Raw genomic sequence first — 23,344 nt, forward strand, 5'->3', positions numbered from 1 at the left:
TCCCGAAGTGTTTTTATATGTTACACACACGTATGTGTTCACATGCACATGCCCGGCCCAGCACACAGACACCAGCCACGTGCACGTAGGCTTTTAGCCTGACTGACCTCTAGGCTTAAGGTCGTCACAAGCCTGAGGGAGACTTGTGAACCCAGCAGAGGCGTCTGGTGTTGGTACCATCCTCCAGCAGCTGCTCCCAGAGGCTTGGGGCACAGGTGGAAACCCAGAGAGTTAAAAGGTACAAGGTCATTGGCATTTTAACACAGCAACAACTTTTATTGCTTCTGAGGGTTTCGCTAGAGCAGACCTCATCCTATTGCACAGCTGTTTCATTTTGGCAGTTTAGAAAGTTGCAGTTAAAAATGCTTTCTTCAAAGCAAAAACAAATGAAATGCCCAGTGTGATTGAAGGTAAAGGCGTGCAGGCTTCAGAGGGACAGGGTCCATTGCTTTTCCTCCCCATGTGGACCATCTTTGATCAGCAGCTGCGTTTGGACAGTACTTCCGGACCCCAATTTCCAGAGACCCTTTGGAAATCCTGATCCATGGGGCCCCATCTATCAGGGAAGTCAGAGCCCAGCCCTTCAGAAACCTGAACAAGCTGGTCATGAGGATAGTTGCAGAGAGCTGGAAGCTGACAGAGAGCTAGCTGGGGCGATCCTGTTTGTCCTAAAGCAAGGGGAATGGAGTTCCTAAGGCTCGACAGGGGCCCATAGTCGTTCCCCCTGTTCTGCAAGCTTAGTAAACCCAGGAGACAGGCACCCACTGCGGAGAACTGCATGCCCGGTCAAAGGCTTCTTGCAGTTTCTTAAGGGTTTCATCGACGCTGTTGTTGACCAGTGAGAGGTCAAAGTAGTGAGCATACTGGCTGCGGATGGCCTCGGAGTCCTTCTGCAGCTGCTGCAGGGCTTCCGTCTGTGGAGGAGACAGAAAGAGGGAGGGAGGGGGAGAGGGCGCCACGGGTGGAGCAGGGATCCACCCGTCTGCACCCCAGCACCACCGATTCCAGTAAAACATACAAGTACAGTGAGATTGTGTTTCCCCTCTAGCAGATTCACTGAAGATGAAACTGCATAACATGCTCCTGGCACAGGGACGACCTCTCTCCACATTCCCAACACAACCCTGCCTAGAATCTCTCCTACAGATATATTTGCACCTGTCGAATGCCGTACGCACAGGGCCATTGATTGTCGTATTATTTATAATAAGTTTTAAACCTAAATAGCCATCAAGGAGGCAATGAGGAAACTAAATGAGTCTCTGCTATATCCACACGATGGGAGACCACACAGCTACTGAGAAAGACCCAGGGAGGTCCCCACGCACACGTTCAGTGCAAAGCAAAGCGCTTGCAGGGTGGGTTTGGGGCAGCTCGGCTCTGGGGAGTGAGGAGGCTTTTCAACACGGTCCTGGCCTTCCTGCCCCTCCCCACACAGCACGCACCACGTGGGCCCAGGGCTGCCTCTGTTCTTCACAGTGCCTGCCCTGCCCCCAGATGCCCCTCTTAAGCCCATGTCGCACCAGTGTCAGGATCTGCTCTTCTGGAACAATGGCCTGGCTAATGCATTAACAACTGTCTGCTGAATGGATGGGCCAGGCACACGTGCTCTGGCCCCTGGCCGGGCGGGAAGGGGACGGCAGCAGGCAGGGTTAGGTTTAGGGTCGGGAACCTGAGCTCTGCCGGCGCTCTGGCCAACGATCCGGACCGATGCCCGGTCCTCGCGGGCCTGGAGAGCGGCCCCGGCCACCCAGCACAGACCCTTCAGTCCCACCTGAGTGCCCTGGTCAGTGGGTGCGATGAACACAATGAAGGGTGAAAGTTCTGCCGTCCGAACAATCTTCAGGGTCTGCAAAAGGAGTGGAGGAAGAAGAGAGGGGAAGAAAAGGAGTTAGCTGTCATGACGGACCTCTGTGATCAGCATCTTCGGGCCTCGCCAACCCCCGCACTGTCTCCAGCATGTCTGGTCCTGCTGTTCTTCCTCCAGGTGATCCCGGTGAAAGCTCGTGGCGCAGATCTGTGCTCGCTTGAGGGTCCCATGAGCTGTGCTCTTCAGCACCCTTTCCCCATCCACTCCTGCCTTCCATGCCTACCCACCTGGGGCTCAATGTCAAGGATGGCGATCTTGTCCTGCTTGTGAATCTGGTGCACTGTTTCAAATTTGGTGCCAAACATGTTGCCCTGGTAGCTGCCAAACTCCAAGAACTCGTTGGCAGAGATGCTCCGCGTCATCTCCTCTGTGGAGATGAAGTGGTACTCCTTCCCGTCTTCTTCACTCTTCTTGGCCGGCCGTGTCGTATCTGTGCACGAGAACCCAAATCCCTGAGCAACTCAGGGCCTCCTTGGCTCCCGAGGGCTCGGACACTGGCGTCGCCACCGCCACCCCAGCTGTGTTTAGCGCAGGGAGTTTACTGGAGGGGTGTCTCACACAGGACCCCGAGGGGCTGACTCTGGGAAACGAAGTGGACCAGGAAGTCCCCCATCCGCCCAGAACACACGTAACTGTCAAGAGCCAGAGCCAAATGTAGAAAGTTCGTACCATCCTCCTCCCTTTATGAAGGCGCATCTCTCAAACACCAACCCCAGGGACACGGAAGCTCAGAAATGAAGAAATGACAGCTGAAAATATTTTAGAAACAGATCTCCAGGCTACAGTCAGGATTTCTGGGAAGTACACTGAAAGTCTCCTTTTCGTTGTTTGGAAAGAAGAGTACTTTGGTTTGCTTTAAACTCACACTGTTAAATGCTGGAATGTCCTTAAGTCACAACGTTTACGATTACTCATGTAAGTGGTCCTCTGAGTAAAACGTGCTACAGATGCTGTAGCTTGAGACGCGACCCCCTGGTCTCCTGCGTCATCCTCTGGTCTGTCTCAATGGGCGCCTTCTCCTCAATCCACAACTGCCGCGCGTCTTTCTTTCCATCTTATAAAACGATGACTCTTCTTTGACCTGAGTTATCCTCACCTCTTACCCTTTCTAACTCACTTCTCATTCTAACTTATTGAATGACGGAACTGTCGTGGTTATTTCTATCTCTAAGGCCTTCTGCTTTCTGACCCCAGTGTGTCACTCTGTCCTCAAAGGCAAAACGGAGAAGCAAGGAATAAAAAAATACTAATAACAGGTTTAGAATCCAGTTTTCTACACAGATTCGCTCCTGGGAATGGAACTGATCTAAGCGTCCGCCTGACTGCTGGCCCGACTCTCCCACAACAGCTGCCGGGGTTACGTGGGCCTTACTGAGCGCTACTTTGAGAAAACGTTTCATGAAAATTGGTGGCTGTCCTGTAATTTCCTTAGCCGCTCAATGGACCGGAAGAGAGCTCTCAGAGTGATTTAGGCATATGAGAAAGTGTTTATAATATAAATTAAAATGAAAAAAAGTAACATAAGTTTTTAATAACGTATTATTTGTTTAATCTTTTAAAGCAGTATAAAAATGTTGACCGCTGCTTCTCTTATGTAGACAAACAGCACAGCTACTTTTTTAGTGGGAGCAACTACGGGCACAAATTTGTATCTTTCCAAATTGGCTTTTCTTTTTATAATCAAACATTTTTTTAAAAAAATCACAAAGGGGCTTCCCTGATGGCGCAGTGGTTGAGAGTCTGCCTGCCGATGCAGGGGACACGGGTTCGAGCCCTGGTCTGGGAAGATCCCACATGCTGCGGAGCAACTAGGCCCGTGAGCCACAACTACTGAGCCTGCGCGTCTGGAGCCTGTGCTCCGCAACAAGAGAGGCCGCGATAGTGAGAGGCCCGCGCACCGCGATGAAGAGTGGCCCCCGCTTGCCGCAACTGGAGAAAGCCCTCGCACAGAAACGAAGACCCAACACAGCCAAAAAAAACTAAAAAAAAAAAAAAATCACAAAGGAGGGACTCCCCTGGCGGTCCGGTGGTTGGGACTCAGCGCTCTCACTGCTGGGGCCTGAGTACCATCCCTGGTCAGGGAACTAAGACCTTGCAAGCTGCGCGGTGCAGCTGAAGAAAAAAAAACCACAAAGGAAAAGACAGATGACTACGGTATCGTGTCCTCGAGGCCCCCGAGCTACTCACACGGGGCGGGGTACGCGAACTTGTCCGGGCTCTGGCTGAGCAGGGCGCTCTTGATGTGACTGCGGCCCACCCCGCTGGCTCCTGCACAGACAAGGAGACAATGGCTTCCATTTCTGTCCCCAGACACAAAGGTGGGGCGAGGAAGAGGAATGGGATAGGGGTTTGCATCTCTCAGACCCCAAGACGAGCCACAGGTCAAAGCGAGTTGTGTGGCTTCTGGGCTGGGGTCAGGAGGATCGGGGTCTCCAGGCCCTGGGGTCCCAGCTAGGATTCCGAAGACAACTGTCATTTCCACACGGGAGCCCGCTACCACATGGCATTTTCTGTTTATTTTTGAACTATATTTGTCTTACTGGACTCTCCAAAATGAATGGAACTGACTTGTACTGGAAATTTAAACAGAACCCTCATACAGGTCCTCTAACCAACTCATGTTTTCATTCTAAAGATGGGGAGGACCCGGAAGCATAGGCCTGGAGCACTCCTACTGCCGCCAGACGGACAGACAACCTAAAAGAGTTAGCTGCTGAAAACCATGTGAGGTTTACCCTCTGTTGTAACGTGAACCCAGGGGAGTCCTGGTAAGGACTCAGAAAACTCCTTATATCTGCTCCACATGGAGGACCCAAGACACCTGCCTTCTTGTTTCCTCTTCTTCCTCACTGCCCTTGTTTTTTTTTTTTTGAGAGAGGGAGTGAGGGAGGTTACGTACTGCAGGCAGGGAAATAAGAACAGAAATGCAGAAATGTACTCTAAGTGGCAAAGCAATGAGAAGATACCGATGAGCACCAGGGTCTTCCTCTTGAACGCAGGGAGCCGAACGACTTCCTCGTAAGAAACAACATCCAACTGATCAAAAACTAGAGACAAAGAAAAGCAAGCCGTGTTCACGCCAGAGCTGGGCACACAGCGAAGGCTGCGACCGGCTATACCGGCTCGGACACCATCAGGGACAACCTGGATCGTGGATGCCCTTCCTTGGGGTCTATTTTTCGGTTTTCCCAACCCCCACACCATCTAAACTCAGCACGGCTGTTGGTCAGTTCTCTGGACTCGAATTTTCTCTAATCTTTCGGCCCCCACCCTCTCCACTTCTTCTCCACAGTTCATTACCCGACGCACCCATCATCTCCCCTTATCTCCGGCTCGCGCTGCTGTCCCTTCCTCTCTGCCACCAGCGATGCTCTGGCCACATCTGCCTCACTGGAGGTTCCTGACACAGCTTTCAGGCCCTGTGCTTTGCTCCCGGCAGGAAGGAGGCATTCAACAAATAGTAGCTCAATCGTAGACTATTCTTCACTTGCTATCTACAATCCACTCAAACCCATTTATAATGTTCATATATTTCCAACCGCGGCAGCTAAGGGACAAAGTCTGAATTAGTTCTAAGGAAAACAGGCCACTGTCTGGGGCTGCTCAGACCCTGCAGTTGGCCATACTGATGGCACTGATGTACTGGAAAAGGTCTGGAAGGCTGTCGGGTGGGCCCCCTGGGGGTGAGAGCGATGTGCTGGGCAGCGGGGAGGCTGGGAAGCATACTTGCGCTGTGCTTGGCCAGGTACTTGTCTTTGTACTTTTTCTTCTTCCCGAAGGGGCTGCAGCTCGGAGCCTCACTCGGAGCAGACTGAGCCCCGCTCGCCACTCGCCTGGAGGGAAGAGATGACCGAGGACGTGGGTGGCTTCTTGGTGTAAAAGCCCCGGGGTCATTCGCCTGTGCCGTCCCTTCTACACAAAACCCCCAGACCCATCTGCCTCCTGCCCTTTGTGTCATCCCGGACCCCGTCCTCCTCCGGCAGAGAAAGAGGGGGCTGCAGTCCCAACGCGGGCTTAGGGACCTGAAGCTTAGGGAAAGCATTTGTGGCAACACAGATCCACGGATGAAGGAACAGCCAGTCAGGCTCATCAAGGCATCGCTGCCCCCCTGCCCATTCTTCCAGGAAAACCGGAAGGTTGGCCCGGTTGACAAACAGAAACTGCACACAGGATGACAGATCTCGGAAGCTGAGCAGCCGTGGTGGGCATGGGTTCCCGTCCATTGGCAGCTCACCACTCCTGCAGCTCGGGGGAGGGGATGAGGCCCGCCGACTCCCGGGAGGAGCCTTCCACCCGTCCCTGCCACCAGTTGCTGTCATCCTTGTTGATGATCTGGATGATGTCCCCGGTGACGAACTTCAGCCCCGCCTCCTTGCAAGGGATCAGGTTGTCCTTTTTGGGATCATAGTCAAACTGTGCTCTCATGAACATCTGAAAAAGAAGGCTACTATCTGAAATGCACTTGTTTCCTTGTGAACGTGCCCGAAGTCCTGACCCCACGATGTACTTCTACACAGAAGCTTGTCAGTTACGATACGTGGATACACGTGCTCACCATAGCATTATCTATCAGAGCGAAATATTAGAAACAATCTGATTTTCCAAGAATGGGGAATCAATCAATTAAATATGGCCATCTACAGAATATATTACCAAGCAACTATAAAAATCAATTTGTAGAAGAATATTTAATGTCCTTGGAAAATGCTGCTGATATAACATCAAATGAGAATATCATTAAATAAAAACAATACCTAGTATGCTTGCAATTTTAAAAGAGTATTTCTCTATACACAGAAACAAAAAAGACTGGAAGAAGCTATATCAGAATTTAATACCAGTTTCGTCTGCTAGGAAGATTAGGGGTAAAAATCCAACCCAAAGAAATAAAGAAATAATAAAGAGCAGAAACCAGTGAAACACAAAATAGAGTTGAAAGGATCAAGAAAGGCAACACTGGTTCTTTGAAGATTCATGCAATTAAGGCTGATTAACAAACTAGAGAAGACACCATTTCCCAGTAGAGAGCACAATGTAGCACCACCATCACAACGGCCAAAATGAAGGAAAAAAAATCCAGGTAATTCTAAGTACTAGTGAGGATGTGGAAGAGCTGGAGCTTGCAGCTGCGAATGGAGAATTGTACGACTACCTTGGAAAGTAGTTTGGCAACATCATGAAAGATGAACACAGCCTACAACTCATCAGAAATGCACCGAAACTCAGGTACAAAGAGGTTCACGGCAGCACTAATTTTTGTCAGAACTAAAAAGCTGGAATCACAGAAGGCTCTCCAGAGCACAGTCATACAACAAATGAATAAGAAGGAATCATCTGTTGCTACAGCACAGACTTCATACCGAGTGAACAAAATGAGACACTACACGATTCATACTGCATGAGTCAATTTACACAAATTTCAAAAAGGGGCAAAACTCGTCTCTGGAGTTAGAAGTCAGGGCTGGCGGGACGGGAAATGGGCACGGGGCCTCTTACGGTGCTGGTCACGTGGGTGTGTTCAGTTTGTGAAAATTCATCTAGTTTTACACTTATGATTTGTGTCCTTTATTGTGTATGTGCCCATATATACCAAACCTTCAATTTAAAACAAGTTTTTTTTAAAAGAAAATTATACCATCATACGATAAGTGACCTGTGACAGAAACTTTGTAACTTTGTAGTTATTTTTTTAAATCTTCCTTCTTCCACATTTATCTGTCAGGGCCCTGCAGTCCCAATGAGCTGCAAAGGGCCAGTCACGCCCGTGGTCAGGGAAACGCCTGCCAGTTTGTAACACATGTTAGTTTGGTTCAGAGAGTACCAGGCAGCTATGCTTGTTGAGAGATCTACAATCACATCATTTCAATCAAATTCAGACAAGAGAGAAAATGGCGCCACCTACCTGCAGTGCAGGAAGCCGATTCTGCTGGTTGGGAATTACTTTTAATGAGATCATTCCTTTGGTTTCTTTCTATTAAAAAAGAAAGGTGAAATAAAATTGTCATGTAAAACGAACCGGGGTGACTGGGGGTTTCATAAAGTCATTTTTCCCCTCCCAAAGTCCTGGGCATTTTTTTTCCCCAATAGCCATCTTTACTGTACACTTTGAAATCTTGTAGCACAATGCTTCCTCCAAGACAGAACTGTCATGTGCCCCATAAACCAGCATAACAACATGGGGACGTACAAAGAATAACGAACAAAGGCTAATGGTTTTCCCTCCTCCTCGCAGTCGACCCCCAAGAGGTCCCCAGAAGTACTTAAAATGAACCCTGGCACACAAATATCCACGCGTTTCTCCACACCAATAAAGGGCCAGTCATGTGTCTAAATATTTACACACATATTCATACATGTGTATTTTTGCTGTTTGTTTTTAACAAAAATGGGGTTATACTATATGCATTACTCTATGACTTGCTTCCAGGTTGATACATGAAGACCTCACTCACTCTGTCTCATGGCTCTGCCGCATCCCCATTACTGGGCGTGTCCACTCTTGCCAGTTTTTTTTTTATTACAATCTGCTGCAGTAGACACCCTTTAACGCGTGTCCTTATATATTTGCATTTGATTTATACAGAATAGAACCCCATGATGGAAATGCAGAGTCAAAGGATAAAAACAATTTTATAGCTATCCTCAAATTACTTTTCTAAAAAACTATAAAAATTCCACTCTCACCAGGAGTATATGAGATTCCCTTTCCCCCGAAATTCTTGCCACAATTACATGTTAACGTTCGTTTTAAATTTCTGCCAATCTGATGGGTGGAAATTATTTCATGGTTGCTTTATTTTGTAATTTTACTACCATAACCAAAATTGAGCACTTTTCAAGAGCTCATTGGGCATATGCTTTTTCTTCTTATATCTTTTGCCCAGTTGTCTATTTGGTTGTTTGTCTTCTGAAAGCCCAGAGTCCTAACCACTGGACAGCCAGGGAACTCCCCAGTTATTTGTCTTTTTATACAAAGTTTAGAAGCACTTTAAATATTAGAGTTGTTAACTGTCTACCTATTATATGCACAACAAGTATTCCTTGTTCATGGTAACTTGTGCCACGACACAAATTACCTTTTACATAGTTGATTTTATTTACATAAATCAAAAAGAAGCACAAACGTGGAATGTTCACATACTTGAAACGGTTTTTATGCAAGACGAAGGGATACAGCTGTGCCATCGGCTCAGAGAAAACACGTGCATCACGTTCTATTGAGAAGCAACCATTAGGCCAAACTGCTCCTCGTGTTGGTGACCATGAAACGATCCAGCCAGTGTCCCGGTGGGAAACAGGTGGCCCGCTCCAGAGGGTGGGAAGACGCTGAATGAAGGGTCTGGGGCACGTGGTCTGACACTGTTTGCTGGATATGTCTGTTTGCTCTATATGTTTGCTGTTTGGTGGATATGTCTTGTAAGAGTCGAATTTTCATCTACCTGTTTGCTGGATATGTTTGCTGGATATGTTTGCTGTTTGGTGGATATGTCTTGTAAGAGTCGAATTTTCATCTACCTGTTCTCCCTGCAGTGTTTTCTTTTCTACTCTTTTCTTTGTGGAAGGAACTGGGTCGTTGGTCCTATAGAGTTTCTCATAGGTGGGTTATGCCTACTTCAGAGTTATATTTTACAAACCCCTTCACCCTCCACATTCATTTGCCAAGGTCCTGTCCGTTCTATTTCTGGTTGTTTGTTTCTTTTCCTCTGCTTGCTTTGGGTTTCATTTGTTCTCCTTCTTCTAGTTTCTGTGGGTAGAAGCTGAGGCTGTTGACTGAAACCTTTCTCGTTTTATAAACCAGGCGTTTCCACCTTGGTCCGAGTTCAGTGACATTCCGCAAAATCTGATACACTGTGCTTTCATTTCTATTCATTTAAAGACAGTTTCTAATTTGCCTTGTGATTTCTCCTATGGCCTGTGTCTTCTTTAGAAGTGTGTTAACTTCCAAATATTTAGGGATTTCCAGGTATCTTTCTGTTTTTGATGTCTAATTTCATTTCATTGTGGGTGGACAGTGCACTTTTGTATGGTTTGAGTCCTTTAAACCTGCTGAGGCTTGTCATGTGGCAGGGTGCACAGTCTGTCCTGCAGAATGTGGCAGCCCTGCCAGTGTTCGCTTCAAGTATTTTGAATCCTCTGTCATCAGGTACATGAATGTTTAGGATGTGAGTCATTTCAAGAAGCAGGGTAAATCTGGTCCCTGTTACTTCATCTTGGTCAGAAGTGAGGTCTATCCTTAAACAGCCATGCTTCAGAGCTCTCTAAGGTTCAGTTTCCTCAGCTCTGGTTCAAATTAAACTTCTCCCTAAGTTGCTATTTTCTGCTTCATTCCCTGGCTGGTACCCTGGCATCTCCTTGCTGAGTGCCTGAGGGGTGCTTCCTGCCGGCTGTGACCAATTACACCCAACTACCCCATGTGTTTTTTCCTGCTCTGGTTACAGGAAGGGTCTCTGCTGTGTGCAGGGGTGGACCTATTATAGCCCAGTTGTTCTCTGTAACAAATCTATGACATAAGAACAGCAATTACTACCATCTTCATTTTACAGATGACCTAGAGAAGTGAATTCACCTGCTCCAAATCACAGGGCTGGAATAAAGGAGAGCAGGATTCAGACCTGCCATTGCAGTCCAATGCTCTTTCTAGACAGACACTCTGGGTCTTTTGCTTTGTTTTAGAAGTTTACTAAATGAAGACAGAGAGCTGTCATTTCTTGCACAGAATAAAGATTAGCAGTGGTAAGAGACTCTTCAATGAGGTATAAACACTTTCACAGAAAAATGAGGTACACAGACACCAATGTGGATTGATGCTTCATGAAGACAAGGGCATAGTGAATACCCACCATTGCCTTCTGCAGCTGATCTACTGAGTGATTAGTCACGTTCGTGCCGTTGATTTCTAGGATCTCATCTCCGACGTGAAGGGAGCCTACCAACAAAAGAACAAACGTTCAGACAAAAGAGGTGTCAACAGAAGTCAAAACGCCACAGAAAAGAAACCAGGATCTAGAGCATGTTGTACGATAGACTGTGTAGAACACACAGGGTTGAAACCATTCAACCATGAGAGGCGGGAATGTTCTGTTCATGGCCTTCAGGGACCTAGCGAGACAAGCGCTCGACCGTTTAAGACCGTGTCATCCTCCTTCACCTCAGGACTCCAACTGCAGAATAAAAGCGCTTGGTCCTGAAAGTGTCCTGGAACTAGAGTCCCCCTGATGTCAAGGGGCTATGACACAGCTGTACACACTCCAAGGGACAAGAAAGCTCGATGTTTCTCTGTTGTTTAGCTAAGACCTCCAAATGCTACCAAGTGGTAAAGCTAATCACTGTTTAGATTCTATGTGAAGAATGGGTATCAATACTTGTGCTACCCTTGATACACAGAAAAGCACTTCTACTAAATGACCCATCTGCAAATTGACGGCAGCTTCACATGGAGATACAACAGTTATTTGTAATTATTTGTTAGTATCTATTTTCTCAGTTTATTTTTTTTCTTTTCTTCTTTTTCTTTTATTTTTGGCCGTGCCACGTGGCTTGTGGGATCTTAGGTCCCCGACCAGGGATGGAACCCGCACCCTCGGCAGTGAAAGTGCCGAGTCCTAACCACTGGACCGCCAGGGAATTCCCTATTTTCTCAGTTTAACTGGTAGCCTCAGGAGGTAGAGATGGTCTGTTTTCTACACTGCTATGTGTTCACAGTCTAATGCAAGGGTTTGCATATAGTAGTTGCTCAAATGTTAACTAACTGCAAAAGTATTGGCATAAATAAGTGTATAAGAATGCTCAGAGGGAGCGACAGTGGCGCCGGGCGACTCATCATTCTAAAGAGCCAGTCATTACGGTACAAAAAATCTCTTGGCACACACACAAATGCTCCCTGTTTTGAACGCTATAAGCTTCGTGCCCCTCAGCCCTGAACAGGGAGTAAAGGACGAATCCCTGAACGAAACACGCCTGTACCTTGTCTGTGAATCATGCCGCCGTGGAGGATTCTGGCCACAGTGCAGGACTGCTTCTCATTCAGCTTCAGCGTGATTCCCTGGAAGACAGACGAGGGCACAGCAAGCTTAACCGCAAGCTCTTTCTGAGTTGATCTTTAAGACAACTTAAGGCAACTTCTTGGGAGAAATATTTTCTGTCTGCACACGAGGTGTCGTCAACTGGAAGGGGCAAGAAGCCTGCCATGAGGGGCCCGGGGTGGTGAGGAAGAGGGATTACCATGGGCTCCTCGGTGACCTTCTCGAACTGGATGAGCCGCACCTTCCGAGCCTCCTGGCCCTGGGCCCGGGCGGGGCTCCCTGGGGCGGCGGGCCCGTTGGTGTACATGTCCTCCGTCACAGCGCTCAGCTGCGGTGACACAGTCTGTGGGATCAAAACAGCAGAGAAATGTATGAAGCAAGCAGCCGTCGGGTCGCTGCTGCGCGTCTAAAACCCCAAAGGCTCAGCAAACCAATGCTTATCTCCTAAAGCTGGTGGCCAGTTGCGTTAGACTTGATGTGAAGCGTTATTTATCCAAGTGGCTACCCCTGCCATCAGCCCGAGACGACACATCAACTGTGACCCCTTGACCCCAACCATGACGACAGCAAAGCTGGACGGATTACACTCTAGAAAGACGTCTTTAGTATAAATCTGAAGTAATTTAAGGCCCGTGGCCTTGGCAGGAGGGCAGACAGGGGGATGGATTTTGTAATCCATGGTGTTGGGTCAACCCCGCACAGGCAAAGGGCACGTTGGTCCCCACATCACTTTATATACAGAACCAGTTCCAAACGTGAAAGGTAAAACAACCAAGCTTTGAGAAGAAAGCACAATACATCTTCCAAACCTGGGAGGAGGCAGAAAACTGTAAAAAAACGAAAACTAAAACCACAAATACTTTAAGGTTAAGAATATCTGTTTGTGGAGAAACTCCACTGAGACAGGCAAAGGTTTAGTAGACACAGAGAGCAATAATCAAAAAGCACACAACTGATCTCATCAAAACTAAAAACTTCTCAGCAAAACTCTCAGCCTGAGAGTACAAAGAGTTATACCCAGAACATGTAAAGAATTCTTCTCACTCAATAACAGGATGATGAGCAATGAAAAGACGGACAAAACGTCTGGCAGACTGTTCACTAAAGAAGGCCTATGAGGGTTTCCCTGGTGGCACAGTGGTTGAGAATCTGCCTGCCAATGCAGGGGACACGGGTTCAAGCCCTGGTCCGGGAAGATCCCACATGCTGTGGAGCAACTGGGCCCGTGAGCCACACCTACTGAGCCTGCGCGTCTGGAGCCTGTGCTCCACAACAAGAGAGGCCGCGATAGTGAGAGGCCCGCGCACCACGATGAAGAGATGGCCCCCACTTGCCACAACTAGAGAAAGCCCTCGCACAGAAACGAAGACCCAACACAGCCAAAAATAAATAAATAAATAAATAAATAATTTTAAAAAAAAAGCCTTTGGAGAACCAAAGTGCTTTCCTATAAGAAAAAGAAGGCCTATGAAGAGCCAGCATCACCGTGATACCACTCCGCAGCCGCGAGGGAGCCTACAACGAAAAGGACAGATGTCGGAAACGCCCAGACATCGCCGGTGGGAACGCTAAACGGCGCAGTGCCGTGGAAAAGAGTGTGGTGATTTCTTATATCAAGTTAAGCATATGTTGACCCTATGCCCTGGCAACCCCACTCCTAGGTGTTCACCCACAGAAAGGCTTGCACACAGAAGTTCACAGCAGCTTTATTCACTATAGCTGAAAAGTCCACCTGCAGGAGGAGACCATTCATGAGGTTTTAGAACAAGCAAAACTACAGTAATAGAAATTTAAGACAGTGGTTGCCTCTGATAGGATGGGAAGGGGTAGGCATGACAGACCTTCTGGATGGTGATGGTCCAAACTGTGACCAGGGTTGGGGTGCACAGGTGTATGCATTTGTTAAAACTCATCCAGTGCATTTCACTGTATGTAAATTTAACCACAAAATTAAAAAAAGAACCATAAAGAAATACTGAACCCTAGCCGATGATATGCATGCTGAAGCTTTTAGGAGTGAAGTGTTCTGATCTTTGCAACTTATTTTGAAGTGCAAAACAAAAAAAAAGGCGAATGGATGGTTTTTGGATAGATATGTGATAAAGCAGACATGGCAAAATGTTAATGGTAGAATCTAGGAGGTATGGCTAATGGAAGTTACTATAAAATTGTTACACCTTTTCAGTGAGATTGAAAATTTTCAGATAAAACATTGGAAGGGAATGGCACTCAGACAGTGAAAAGGCCACGGAGCAGGAAACTGGAACCCTCGTGTGGTGCCCTACTGTGGATGGACTTCGGGGTGCTTCCAAACCTGGAAATTTCAATCTCACTGAAAAGGTGAGACCACACGCCAACGAGAATAAATGGCTGCTGCACAATATGAACAAATCTCCTTGAAACGCTCCTTCTCCTGATACAACAGTCAATCGAAAACAATATGGAGAAGGAAGAAGCCCGACCTTGGTTTAGGTAAGGACCGAGCTGAAAATGGATTGTGGCTGGGGGCGCCCCTCAGAGACTGTGGGGAGGGAAGATCTTCCCAACGGGTGGAGCCGTGAGCAGGACACCTCGTCTGCCACTTGGCGGCAAAGGAGAAACGGGAATACCCCCAGCTGGGAACAGCTAGACCTATCTGTCTGTCTACGGAATGAGGGAAGTACTGACAAAGAGAAACTGCCTTGTGTAGCAACTAGAACTTCAAAAACCACACATGACATTGAGTTACACGGCACTGCTATTAAAGCAGAATTGTCTAACAAAGGGCTATATTTAGAAAAGTGACTTATGAGACCTGGGAGCCCAGAACCACACAGAACTTCAAGGTCGTCTACAGTAGATAAGCCATTAATACAGTTACCACTGCATCTGTGCGGGGGCATCCTGGCACACAGACACCATGTAGCCCTGAAAAGGAGGTTCAGAGGTTAATCTGGAAGACATATTAAGTGGAAAAAAAAAAGAGTGAGGAAAGGTATGTTATCATCAGCATAAACAGTGAAAGATAAGAATATCTTCATATTTGCTTGTAAATGCATCATCTCCCTCTGGAAAGAGACATGAACAACAGGGAGGAACTGGGTGACTAGAGAAGGAGGTGAGAAGTAAATTGTATTCGTTTCATTTCAAATTAATTTCTAAACAGGCAAATGAAAGCCTATTATTCCTAAAGCCCTACAAAGTACAATGCTGTCTATTCTGGCAAGATAGAATTTTCCTAAGTGATTGTGATTTAGGTTCAAGTTGGCAGCCTAAGTACTTGCGTGTAGCCTGGACCCTGTTTAAATGAGGCCAAACGGGGGAGGGTAAATAGAAACCCACAGACAAAAAACAGGAAATCATCAGGGATGAGAGATTTCAAAAATTTTTCCAGAAGACAGCTGAGCCTGGAACGTGCACAGAGGAGGAATTGGCCGGGGCACAACGGGCTGGAGCTCAGACTTCTGAGAAAACATCTCCTGAAAAGCTGCCCATCCAACCTACAGCTCCACTTTCAAGGCAGGAAGAAGGAAGAAGGGCCAGGCCAGTGGCATCTGTCCCTGAACTTCCCCAATGGACATCTGCTCATGTCTCATCAGCCAGAACTGCAGAACACAGTGTGGCCATCCCAGGCTGCACAAGGGGCTGAGAAAATAAGAACTGAGTTGGGCATCTTGCCATCCCGAACAAGATCAGGGAGAAGCGGGGTCAGTAAGAAGTGGAACAAAGCTGTTGGGTCAGCAACCGGTCATAATAACACAAAATCCTTTACTAACTTTCCCTTTTTACGATCTACCTACAGCAAATCACGAAACAACACTACGATCCACACACACATGACAGAAAAGAGATGAAGGGAAGGGCTACCGATCCTGTGACTACAGTGAGAGGGAAAGCTGACGAAGGAATGAATGTAGAATTTAAAGTTCTGCTTTGTTTTGTTTCGTTTAGTAACAATCAGAAGACCTGTCCCTGTGGAACCTGCCCCCCTGCAGATGGGCACACGCTCTCTAGCTCACTCCCCACTGCGCCCTGGGAGGAAAGCTAAGCACGAGCTGTGGATCCTCCTGCATCTGGGATGTTATTTCTTACACACAAGTGGCTTCACTCACCCGATCCCTGCAGGTTACATGAAAAAAGTACCTCTGGATGACGTGTAACGTACGTGATGTAAAGGCACAGGCCCTTGAACAGCTAAGACAATTTTGAAAAGGAAGACAGTAGAAGGAATCAGTCTACATGGTTTCAAGATTTATATGGTTACGAATAATCAAGACGGTGTGGTCTGGTAGAGGGACAGACGCAAAGATCAATGGAACAGAAGAGAGAGCCCAGAAATAGACCCACACAGATACGTCCAGTTGCACCTTTGACAAGGTGCAAAGGCAATTCAACGGAGGAAGGGTAGTCTTTTCAACAAATGATGCTGCAGCAATTGGACACCCATAGGCAAAAAAAAGAAACACTGAACTAGACCTTTAAAATGGATCATGGACTTAAATGTAAAATGTAAAACTACAAAACTTTTTAGAGAAAAACAGGAGACAGTCATCAGGGTTTAGGGCTAGACAAAGAGTTCTTATACTTGGCACCAACAGCGGGATCCATAAAAGGAAAAACTGATAAATTGGCCCTCTTAAAAATGAAAAACTTTACCCCTGTGACAGCCTATGTGAAGATGATGAAAAGACATCATCATGTGGACTGAGAGAAAACATTCACAAACCCCACATCCAACGAAAAATTCTAACATCCAGAGTACGAAAAGAATGCTCCATATGCAACAATAAAAACAATCTAATTAGAAAACGGGCCAAAGACATGAACAGATATTTCACTAAAGAGGATATGTAAGGAAGGATGGCAAATGAGGACATGAAAAGATGTTCAATGTCATTAGTTATCAGGGAGAAATGCAGATTAAAACCATAATGAAATACCACTACACACCTATCAGAATAGCTAAGATAAAAATTGGTGACAAGACTAAATGCTGGTGAGGATGCAAAGGAAACTGAATCTCTCATCCACGGCTGGTGGGAATGTAAAATGTTACAGCCATTCGGGAAGAGAGTTGGGAACTTTCTTAAAAAACTAACTGACTACTTTACAACCTGGCAATGGCACAAGACAAAAGTTTGTGCAAAACTGTACATGAAGGTTCAGAACAGCTTTATTCATAGTAACTCAAACCTGGAGACAAGGAGAACAGCCTATAATAGGTGAGCAGTTCAACAGACTGTGGTCTATCTATGTGGGACGCTTCCCAGCAATAAAAAATTGCATACAATATGATTCCAGTTATATACCATTCTAGAGATGACAAAATTATAGAGGAGGAGAACAGATTAGTGGTTGCCAAGGGGACACGGGGAGAGGTGACTAGAGAGGGGTGGTACCAGAGAGGTCTCTGTGCTGATGGAACAGTTCCATATCTTGATTGTGGTGGTGGTTACGTATATGCAGACATGCGACAAAATGGCACAGAACTACACTCACACGTCATACCAATGTCAAGTCCATGGTTTTGACGGGGTACTATTTTTGAGCTTGTAGTAGACAGAGGTGAAGTTATTGCATAAAAGAACTAGCAAAATGGCTGGCGAGTTGCACTTGTTTGCAACCAAAGAGCTATAACTAAGAGAGCACAGTACCAAAGAACGGGCAGAGAGGCAACAAGCAATCCTTGAGACACCTGCAGGGTACAGGATCAGTTTCCAGACTCTGGATGGGTAAGTAAGAGGCCACAACACACAGTGACCAAATAGTTCCTCAAAGCATTGCCCATGGCGACCTGGAACCATGTGGTTAAAACTCTTCAAAGCTAGGTAGCTATTGCCACAGACCCATTTGAAGAGAATGAGATCAAACAGCTCTCTAAGTAGACTCAAGAAAACTGGAGGAAAAGCAGCGTCAAGTTGGAAGGAAGAATTCTTTCTCTCAAATTAAGCATCTGTACTATTTGTATATTTTTACCATGTGCATGTGTTAAGAGATTGAATGTATAGAATGAGGAATTCAAGGATTGCTGACTGAATGACTGCTGTGAATAGACAAAGAGCTCAAATCTCAAATTTCTGGCCTCAAAGCATGAAATAAAACTTAGGACTTTCCTTGATCCTGACTTACAAATCTTTTTTCACTAGTAGTTGTGGGGCTGAGAAAGCTGAAAACCAAACCCAGAAATTAATCCCATGGATTTATCAGCATCTACCATGTACCTGTGTCAGTACCCAAAGCAGGTACTGGTGGCCATAAAATCTGAAAACATAGATCAGATTATTTTATCATGTGCTGTAAAGTGCCATCAATAAACCATTTATGATGATTCACCTGTGTTTCGAGACGCGCTGGGCCTGTCTACAATGACAGGTTCGAAAGTCTCAGTCCATGGAAGACAAAGTGACCTTTGCAAGGGGCCGACGCCTACGTGATTGTGTGCCTGGAACAGGCAGATAAAGCGGCGCCCTCCGCTCATCGCCTTCTCATTCGGCTCCGTGACACAGATTGCTTTTAACACATCAGCCTTTAAATTAAGGACTCAGCACCCAGGAAAGTTCAAGACTTCCTACCTGAAAGGCTGGTCTTTTAAAAGTGCTTATTCATCAAGGCGTCCCCCTTCGGGATGACTCAGAGCCGCTATCATGCTCACCCAGAAGCTTCAAATGATCAGATAAACGGAACCCTCCGACGTGGCGACCAAAGAACCAACTAGCAACAGTGAGGCTTCCCTGACTGCTCAGCAAGAGGGGGCCGGCCTCTCCTCTCAACAGCGCCTGACGTGCAGGAAACTCCCTCCACCAGCCCCCCGCACCCCTCGCCGCAGACAGTCCCAGGAGCAGGGCTAGACAGACCGACAGACGCACACGGAGCCAAGGTGCTTCGCTGACCCCAGCCGTGGGGCTGAGACCACACCAAGGGCAGGACACGTCCACAGAGTTCAGCTGGCCCAGACCCAGCTTGGAAGAAATGGGAAGGTTACCCGCCTGCCACTCAGGGTAACTAACTTGTCCAGGTTGACAACTTAGACTGCAGTCTGGCCCCTGTCCCATCCGTCCATCCGTCCACTGGCCACGTGCCGGGCACCTGTCCTGCCCCTGAACTGCTCTAACTTTTCTTGTTTCCATAGCTGGTAATACATTCATTCCAACGTGCTACCAATATTTCGTTTGTTTACTTTGTCGCTGCAAAGCTGAGCCGTTTTTGAGCCCTTAGCAGCCCCGCGACCACCAAGTGATGCTGAACAATGTGGTCAAAGGTACTAGATTGCATTTTGCAGACTTCACTTCACAACTCTGAGACCAGCCTTCATCCCCGCCGCCCCAGCAGGACGGGGGCAGCTCTGCAGCCTCTCGGCCTTTAATCACACACACTGCTGGGGTGGCAACGCCTGTGCGCTGAAACCCCCTTCGGAGGAAACATCTGCAGCGGGTTCAAAGGGCAGAGGCAGTGGCTCAAAGGAAGTTGGGATTAAAAAAGAGATGAAAAACAAACTTGGCAGCGGGTGGCTTTCCCACCCAAACGGTCGGATTAAGAGTCGGTGACAGCGAACGAACGGAGGAAAGAACAAACATTTGTTCAGCCTACTGTTAGGCTCTTTGCCAACTGTTTCCACGTGGAGACTTAGAAGGCCCAGGCCAAGAAGGCAAGTGATCGCCGCAGACGGCAGGCGAGGTCAGGCTCCACTTTGGGAAAGAAAACAAGAAAAACTATGAGAAAACCAAGAGGGCTCAAGGTACCAGAAACAGCTGAGCACTGTTTCCCCACAAATGACAAGAGCCGGGGAAAAGAGTTGGGGAAAGACGAGCGCCTCAGAGCCAGAATTTTCTGGCAAGTGACTTTGGAGCAAAAACCTATAGAGTCGACCCTTGAGCGTGACGGGTTTGAGCTGCACGGGTCCACTGACACGCGGATTTCTCCCACAGTAAACACCGCAGTGCTACACGATCCGTGCTTGGTGGCCTCCGCGGATGGGAGTGGTGGTCACACAGGAGCCGTTTCAGCGGCAACTGCGTATGTACTTTGTTCATGTGTATTTCTCTATGGGAAGGAAAAACGGAAAAGTGAAGACTCAGAAAAGAAAATGTCACGTTACAAAATTTGTATTCTGGTTCCCTAATTCAGAGCTTTTCTTCCCATTTCCCACCCCTGGGGTCACTTCCCCTCCTTTTTTAGCAACAGTGAAAGATGTGAGCAACTCACTGCTTAGGGGAGAAAAATCTCTGCAGTCAATGAAATGTCAACTGATTTCATCTCCCTTGCCCCAGGGGACATTTGGCAGTGTCTCAAGACCCCCGTCAACCCTGAATGTCCCCTGCCTGGAGCGCTATTTGCCAGTGCCATCCTGGCCCATGCACAGCAGGTGATGCCGCGTCTCCCCACCCAGGAGCCCACAGACAGCTCTTCTGAGTGGAAACTCACCTGGAGCCTGACTTATTTCTTAGGTCATTTCCCATGTGGGACAGGCCCAAGTGAACTTTCAGGGACTTTCAACGTATTGCTTCAGGTCATGGGAGAAGGGCTACTTCAAACAGGACTGAAGAGAAAAGTAGGAATTTTACAACCAATCTTATGGGCACTAAGGGATTGCAAAAAAGAACAAGGTCAGAGAGAGCTCATAAAATGTTTCTCCAAGGAAGGAAACATCTACTTAAATATGGGAGACAGGCTACACTTCAAACCTACTGCAAAATTATATTTTGACAATACTTTTTCAATACCAGATGTGGAGTATAATCAGAGGTGAAACTTTGGGTTTCCAGTCTTTAGAGCTTTTATAGAAAGCAATCTCCCTAAATGTAGCCTTTGGCAACATGAGTTTATGAACTCCATTAAAGCCAACAACTTCCTTACAACTTTTCTTGGTTCTTGCTAGGACAGCAAAACGTGCTACTGCTGCTGGACAGGCGTTACGTCAGGTCAACATCACCGCAACCCTCTCAGCAGGTCCATTTTACAGAGAAGAGAAATCAAAGGCACAGGGAACTTGGGCAGCAAGGGGGACGCAGAGCCCAGGGTTGGCAGCAGAGACTGCTAAGAGCCCCAGAGGGAAGGTGAACCTCAGGAAATAAGAATCAGCAGGTTCGTGGGGTCAGGCCACCTTTCATCGTGTGGACATTCTTCTTCCAGTGTCCACACCTTGGCAGATCTGGATGCTTTTCATTCAGTGCTTTACCAAGTTTTCTTGTTTCATCTTCAAATCCTTTCATACACTGAAGCAAACTGACTAAGCAATAGACTGTATCTGCTATTGCAGGATCAACTCACAGCTCCACAAAAACTGCTAATTACTCAGAGGGCAGTGAAAGGGCCTCTTTTCAAAACCGCACACAACTTCTCCAGCCTCCCCACCAGGAGCAGACAGGTCTACACAGGGTCTGGGCACTGAGTTACAGGTGACACTCAGGTTTCCGGGGATGGGGGAAATGAACCTAAAGGACCATCGGGGAACTTTCTGGAGTGATACAAATGTTCTACATTATGATTACGGTGACGGCCACATGATGGGATGCATCTGTCAAATGTCATTGAACTGCACAATCAAATTCGTGAATTAGATGTATGCTAAGTAAACCTCAATAAAGTTGCCAAAAGAAAATTTAATAAAGAGAAGTGGATTTTTTGGGGGGGGGTGGTGAGTTAAGGCTCAGCCAAGTGAGCTGATTGTGGGGAAGAAAAAAAAATCCCATGTGTCCAAACTTATGAGAAACCCAGTAGTTTTAGAGCCTGACCCCCTCCTAGTGTACACGCTGCTGCCTAACTTCCAATTTTGCCTTGTCAGCTGAACCCCACGGGCTCATCCTGATTTGCAGTGACAGACAGGTGTGAATGCGGAGACCTGAGCTGATGCCACCCAGCCCAGAGTCCACAGCTCTACGTCTGCTTTACCTTGTGGATCTTCAGTTTCCTCATCTGTGAAAGTGGATGGCTATGCTGAATCGCATGTCCACCTCTTAAGTCACTTATTAATTCAGCAAACATTTCTGAGGACCCACTTACCAGGCATTTAAAATGTAAAAAGTGAGTGTGAAACAGCCCTGCCCTGGAAGATCTTGTAGTCTAGGAAAAAGATTCACACTGTGAGTTCTGAGGCTGAGTTATCAAAGGCAAGATAGCTTCTGCCTGGCCCTCTCTCTCTGTCTGTGTGTCTCCGTGGACATCCTTTCTTGGAACCTGGCCACCGCGTTGTGAGAAGGCCAGGGGACATGGAAGGGCTGCTGGCCGGTGCTGGCTGATGGCTGACAATGAGACACAGCGTCAGCCTTCAGATGAGTGAGTGAGCGAGCATCCTGGTGGCCGTGCCCTTGTGGGAGAGACCCTGAGCGACAACCTTACCTTGCTGGGTCCTCGCCACACCCAGAAGTATGAGAGGTAACAAGAAAACGATCAACCCTTCCCTCTGGGCATCTTTGAGGATCGAGGTGATGAGCTATTTATGGGCCATCATAGGAATCTGGGGGGCAGAATTACCTGTGAGGTGACTGTCTGCCCACAAACAGACACAGGGCTCCACCCATCTGTGCCCCAGCACCAGGGGCCCTGCCTAAATGCACAGGGACGGTGAGTGAGCACTTCGGGGCCAGCGTTGGCTTTTACAACCCTTTCTGCTGACACAACCACCAAGCAGTCCTACTCTCGGATCTGTTCCTTACAGTCTTTCTGTGACCCTGACTTCCGTCCACGAAGAAGTTTCCCTTGACCTTAATCAGCTCTCGGTCGAGGCCGCGGCCTCTCCCGATTCTCGCCTGGAGGCGCTCCTGGGGGCCACCAGCCACCGCGCCCGGAGTCCCGCCCGAACCCCGCCGCCCGCCGCGGCCTCCACCCCGGGGGCAGGACCCCCGAGGGCAGGGCGGCGGGCGGGGAGGGACCGCGGCGGGAGGCGCGGCCTAGCGACGAGGACCGGCCCGCATCCCGCGCCGGGCCCCGGGGGCAGCTCACCTCGGGCCGGCTGCGCTTCTGCAGCAAGTGCTCCAGGTACAGGTCGGAGAGCGCCGTGCGCATGGCACCCCCGCTCTCGCCCTCGCTCGCCTTCAGCGTCATCTTGCGGGACCTGGGACGCCGGGCGCCGGGACGCGGGGACGCGGGGACGCGGGGCCGGGCGGAGCCTGGAGCGGCAGGGCCCCGAGCCTGCGGTGCGGAGGCGGCAGAGGCGGCGAAGGCGACTGAGAAGCGGCGCGGCTGGTCAGTCACCACCCCGCAGGCTGTGCGCCGAGAGCGCGGGGGAGGAGCTCCGCCCACGCCCCACCCTCGCCACGCCCCTGACCCCGCCCCCGCCTGCCCCCGCCCCCTGGGCCCCGCGGGCCCCCGGCGCTGCGCCCCTGAGGGCCGGAAGGGGGCGCTGCTCCCGCCGAGGCCCCTGCGGCCGAGTCCCAGATGGGTCATAGGAAAAAGCACACCGCTCCCAAACCGCAGAGGACCCCCGGCCTGGGGCGGGTTGAGCGCTCGACCTACACCCGGGCCGAATTCGTGGGGA

The 23,344-nt window shown here is 48.4% G+C and overlaps 1 protein-coding gene across 2 annotated transcripts; it reads right to left on the minus strand.

The window, feature by feature from the left end:
* Positions 1 to 255: 255 nt before the first annotated feature.
* On the minus strand, positions 256 to 23,088 carry MPP1 (MAGUK p55 scaffold protein 1). Of its 2 annotated transcripts, XM_057538081.1 has the most exons (12): positions 22,810 to 23,087; positions 12,092 to 12,235; positions 11,834 to 11,912; positions 10,711 to 10,796; positions 7,773 to 7,841; positions 6,105 to 6,301; positions 5,597 to 5,703; positions 4,837 to 4,917; positions 4,058 to 4,138; positions 2,098 to 2,300; positions 1,775 to 1,849; positions 256 to 914 (listed from the first exon to the last, which is right to left on the minus strand). In XM_057538081.1, the coding sequence occupies exons 1-12, from the start codon at positions 22,909 to 22,911 to the stop codon at positions 738 to 740; spliced, it is 1,401 nt and encodes a 466-aa protein (XP_057394064.1). In that variant the 5' UTR covers positions 22,912 to 23,087; the 3' UTR covers positions 256 to 737. The 2 variants fall into 2 exon arrangements, with proteins under 2 accessions (XP_057394064.1, XP_057394065.1); XM_057538082.1 differs by lacking the exons at positions 4,058 to 4,138; positions 4,837 to 4,917 and having other exon boundaries at positions 22,810 to 23,088.
* Between the last annotated feature and the right edge of the window lie 256 nt (positions 23,089 to 23,344).

This window comes from Balaenoptera acutorostrata, chromosome X (genome assembly GCF_949987535.1).
Source record: "Balaenoptera acutorostrata chromosome X, mBalAcu1.1, whole genome shotgun sequence".
NCBI classification, from domain to species: Eukaryota; Metazoa; Chordata; class Mammalia; order Artiodactyla; family Balaenopteridae; genus Balaenoptera; species Balaenoptera acutorostrata.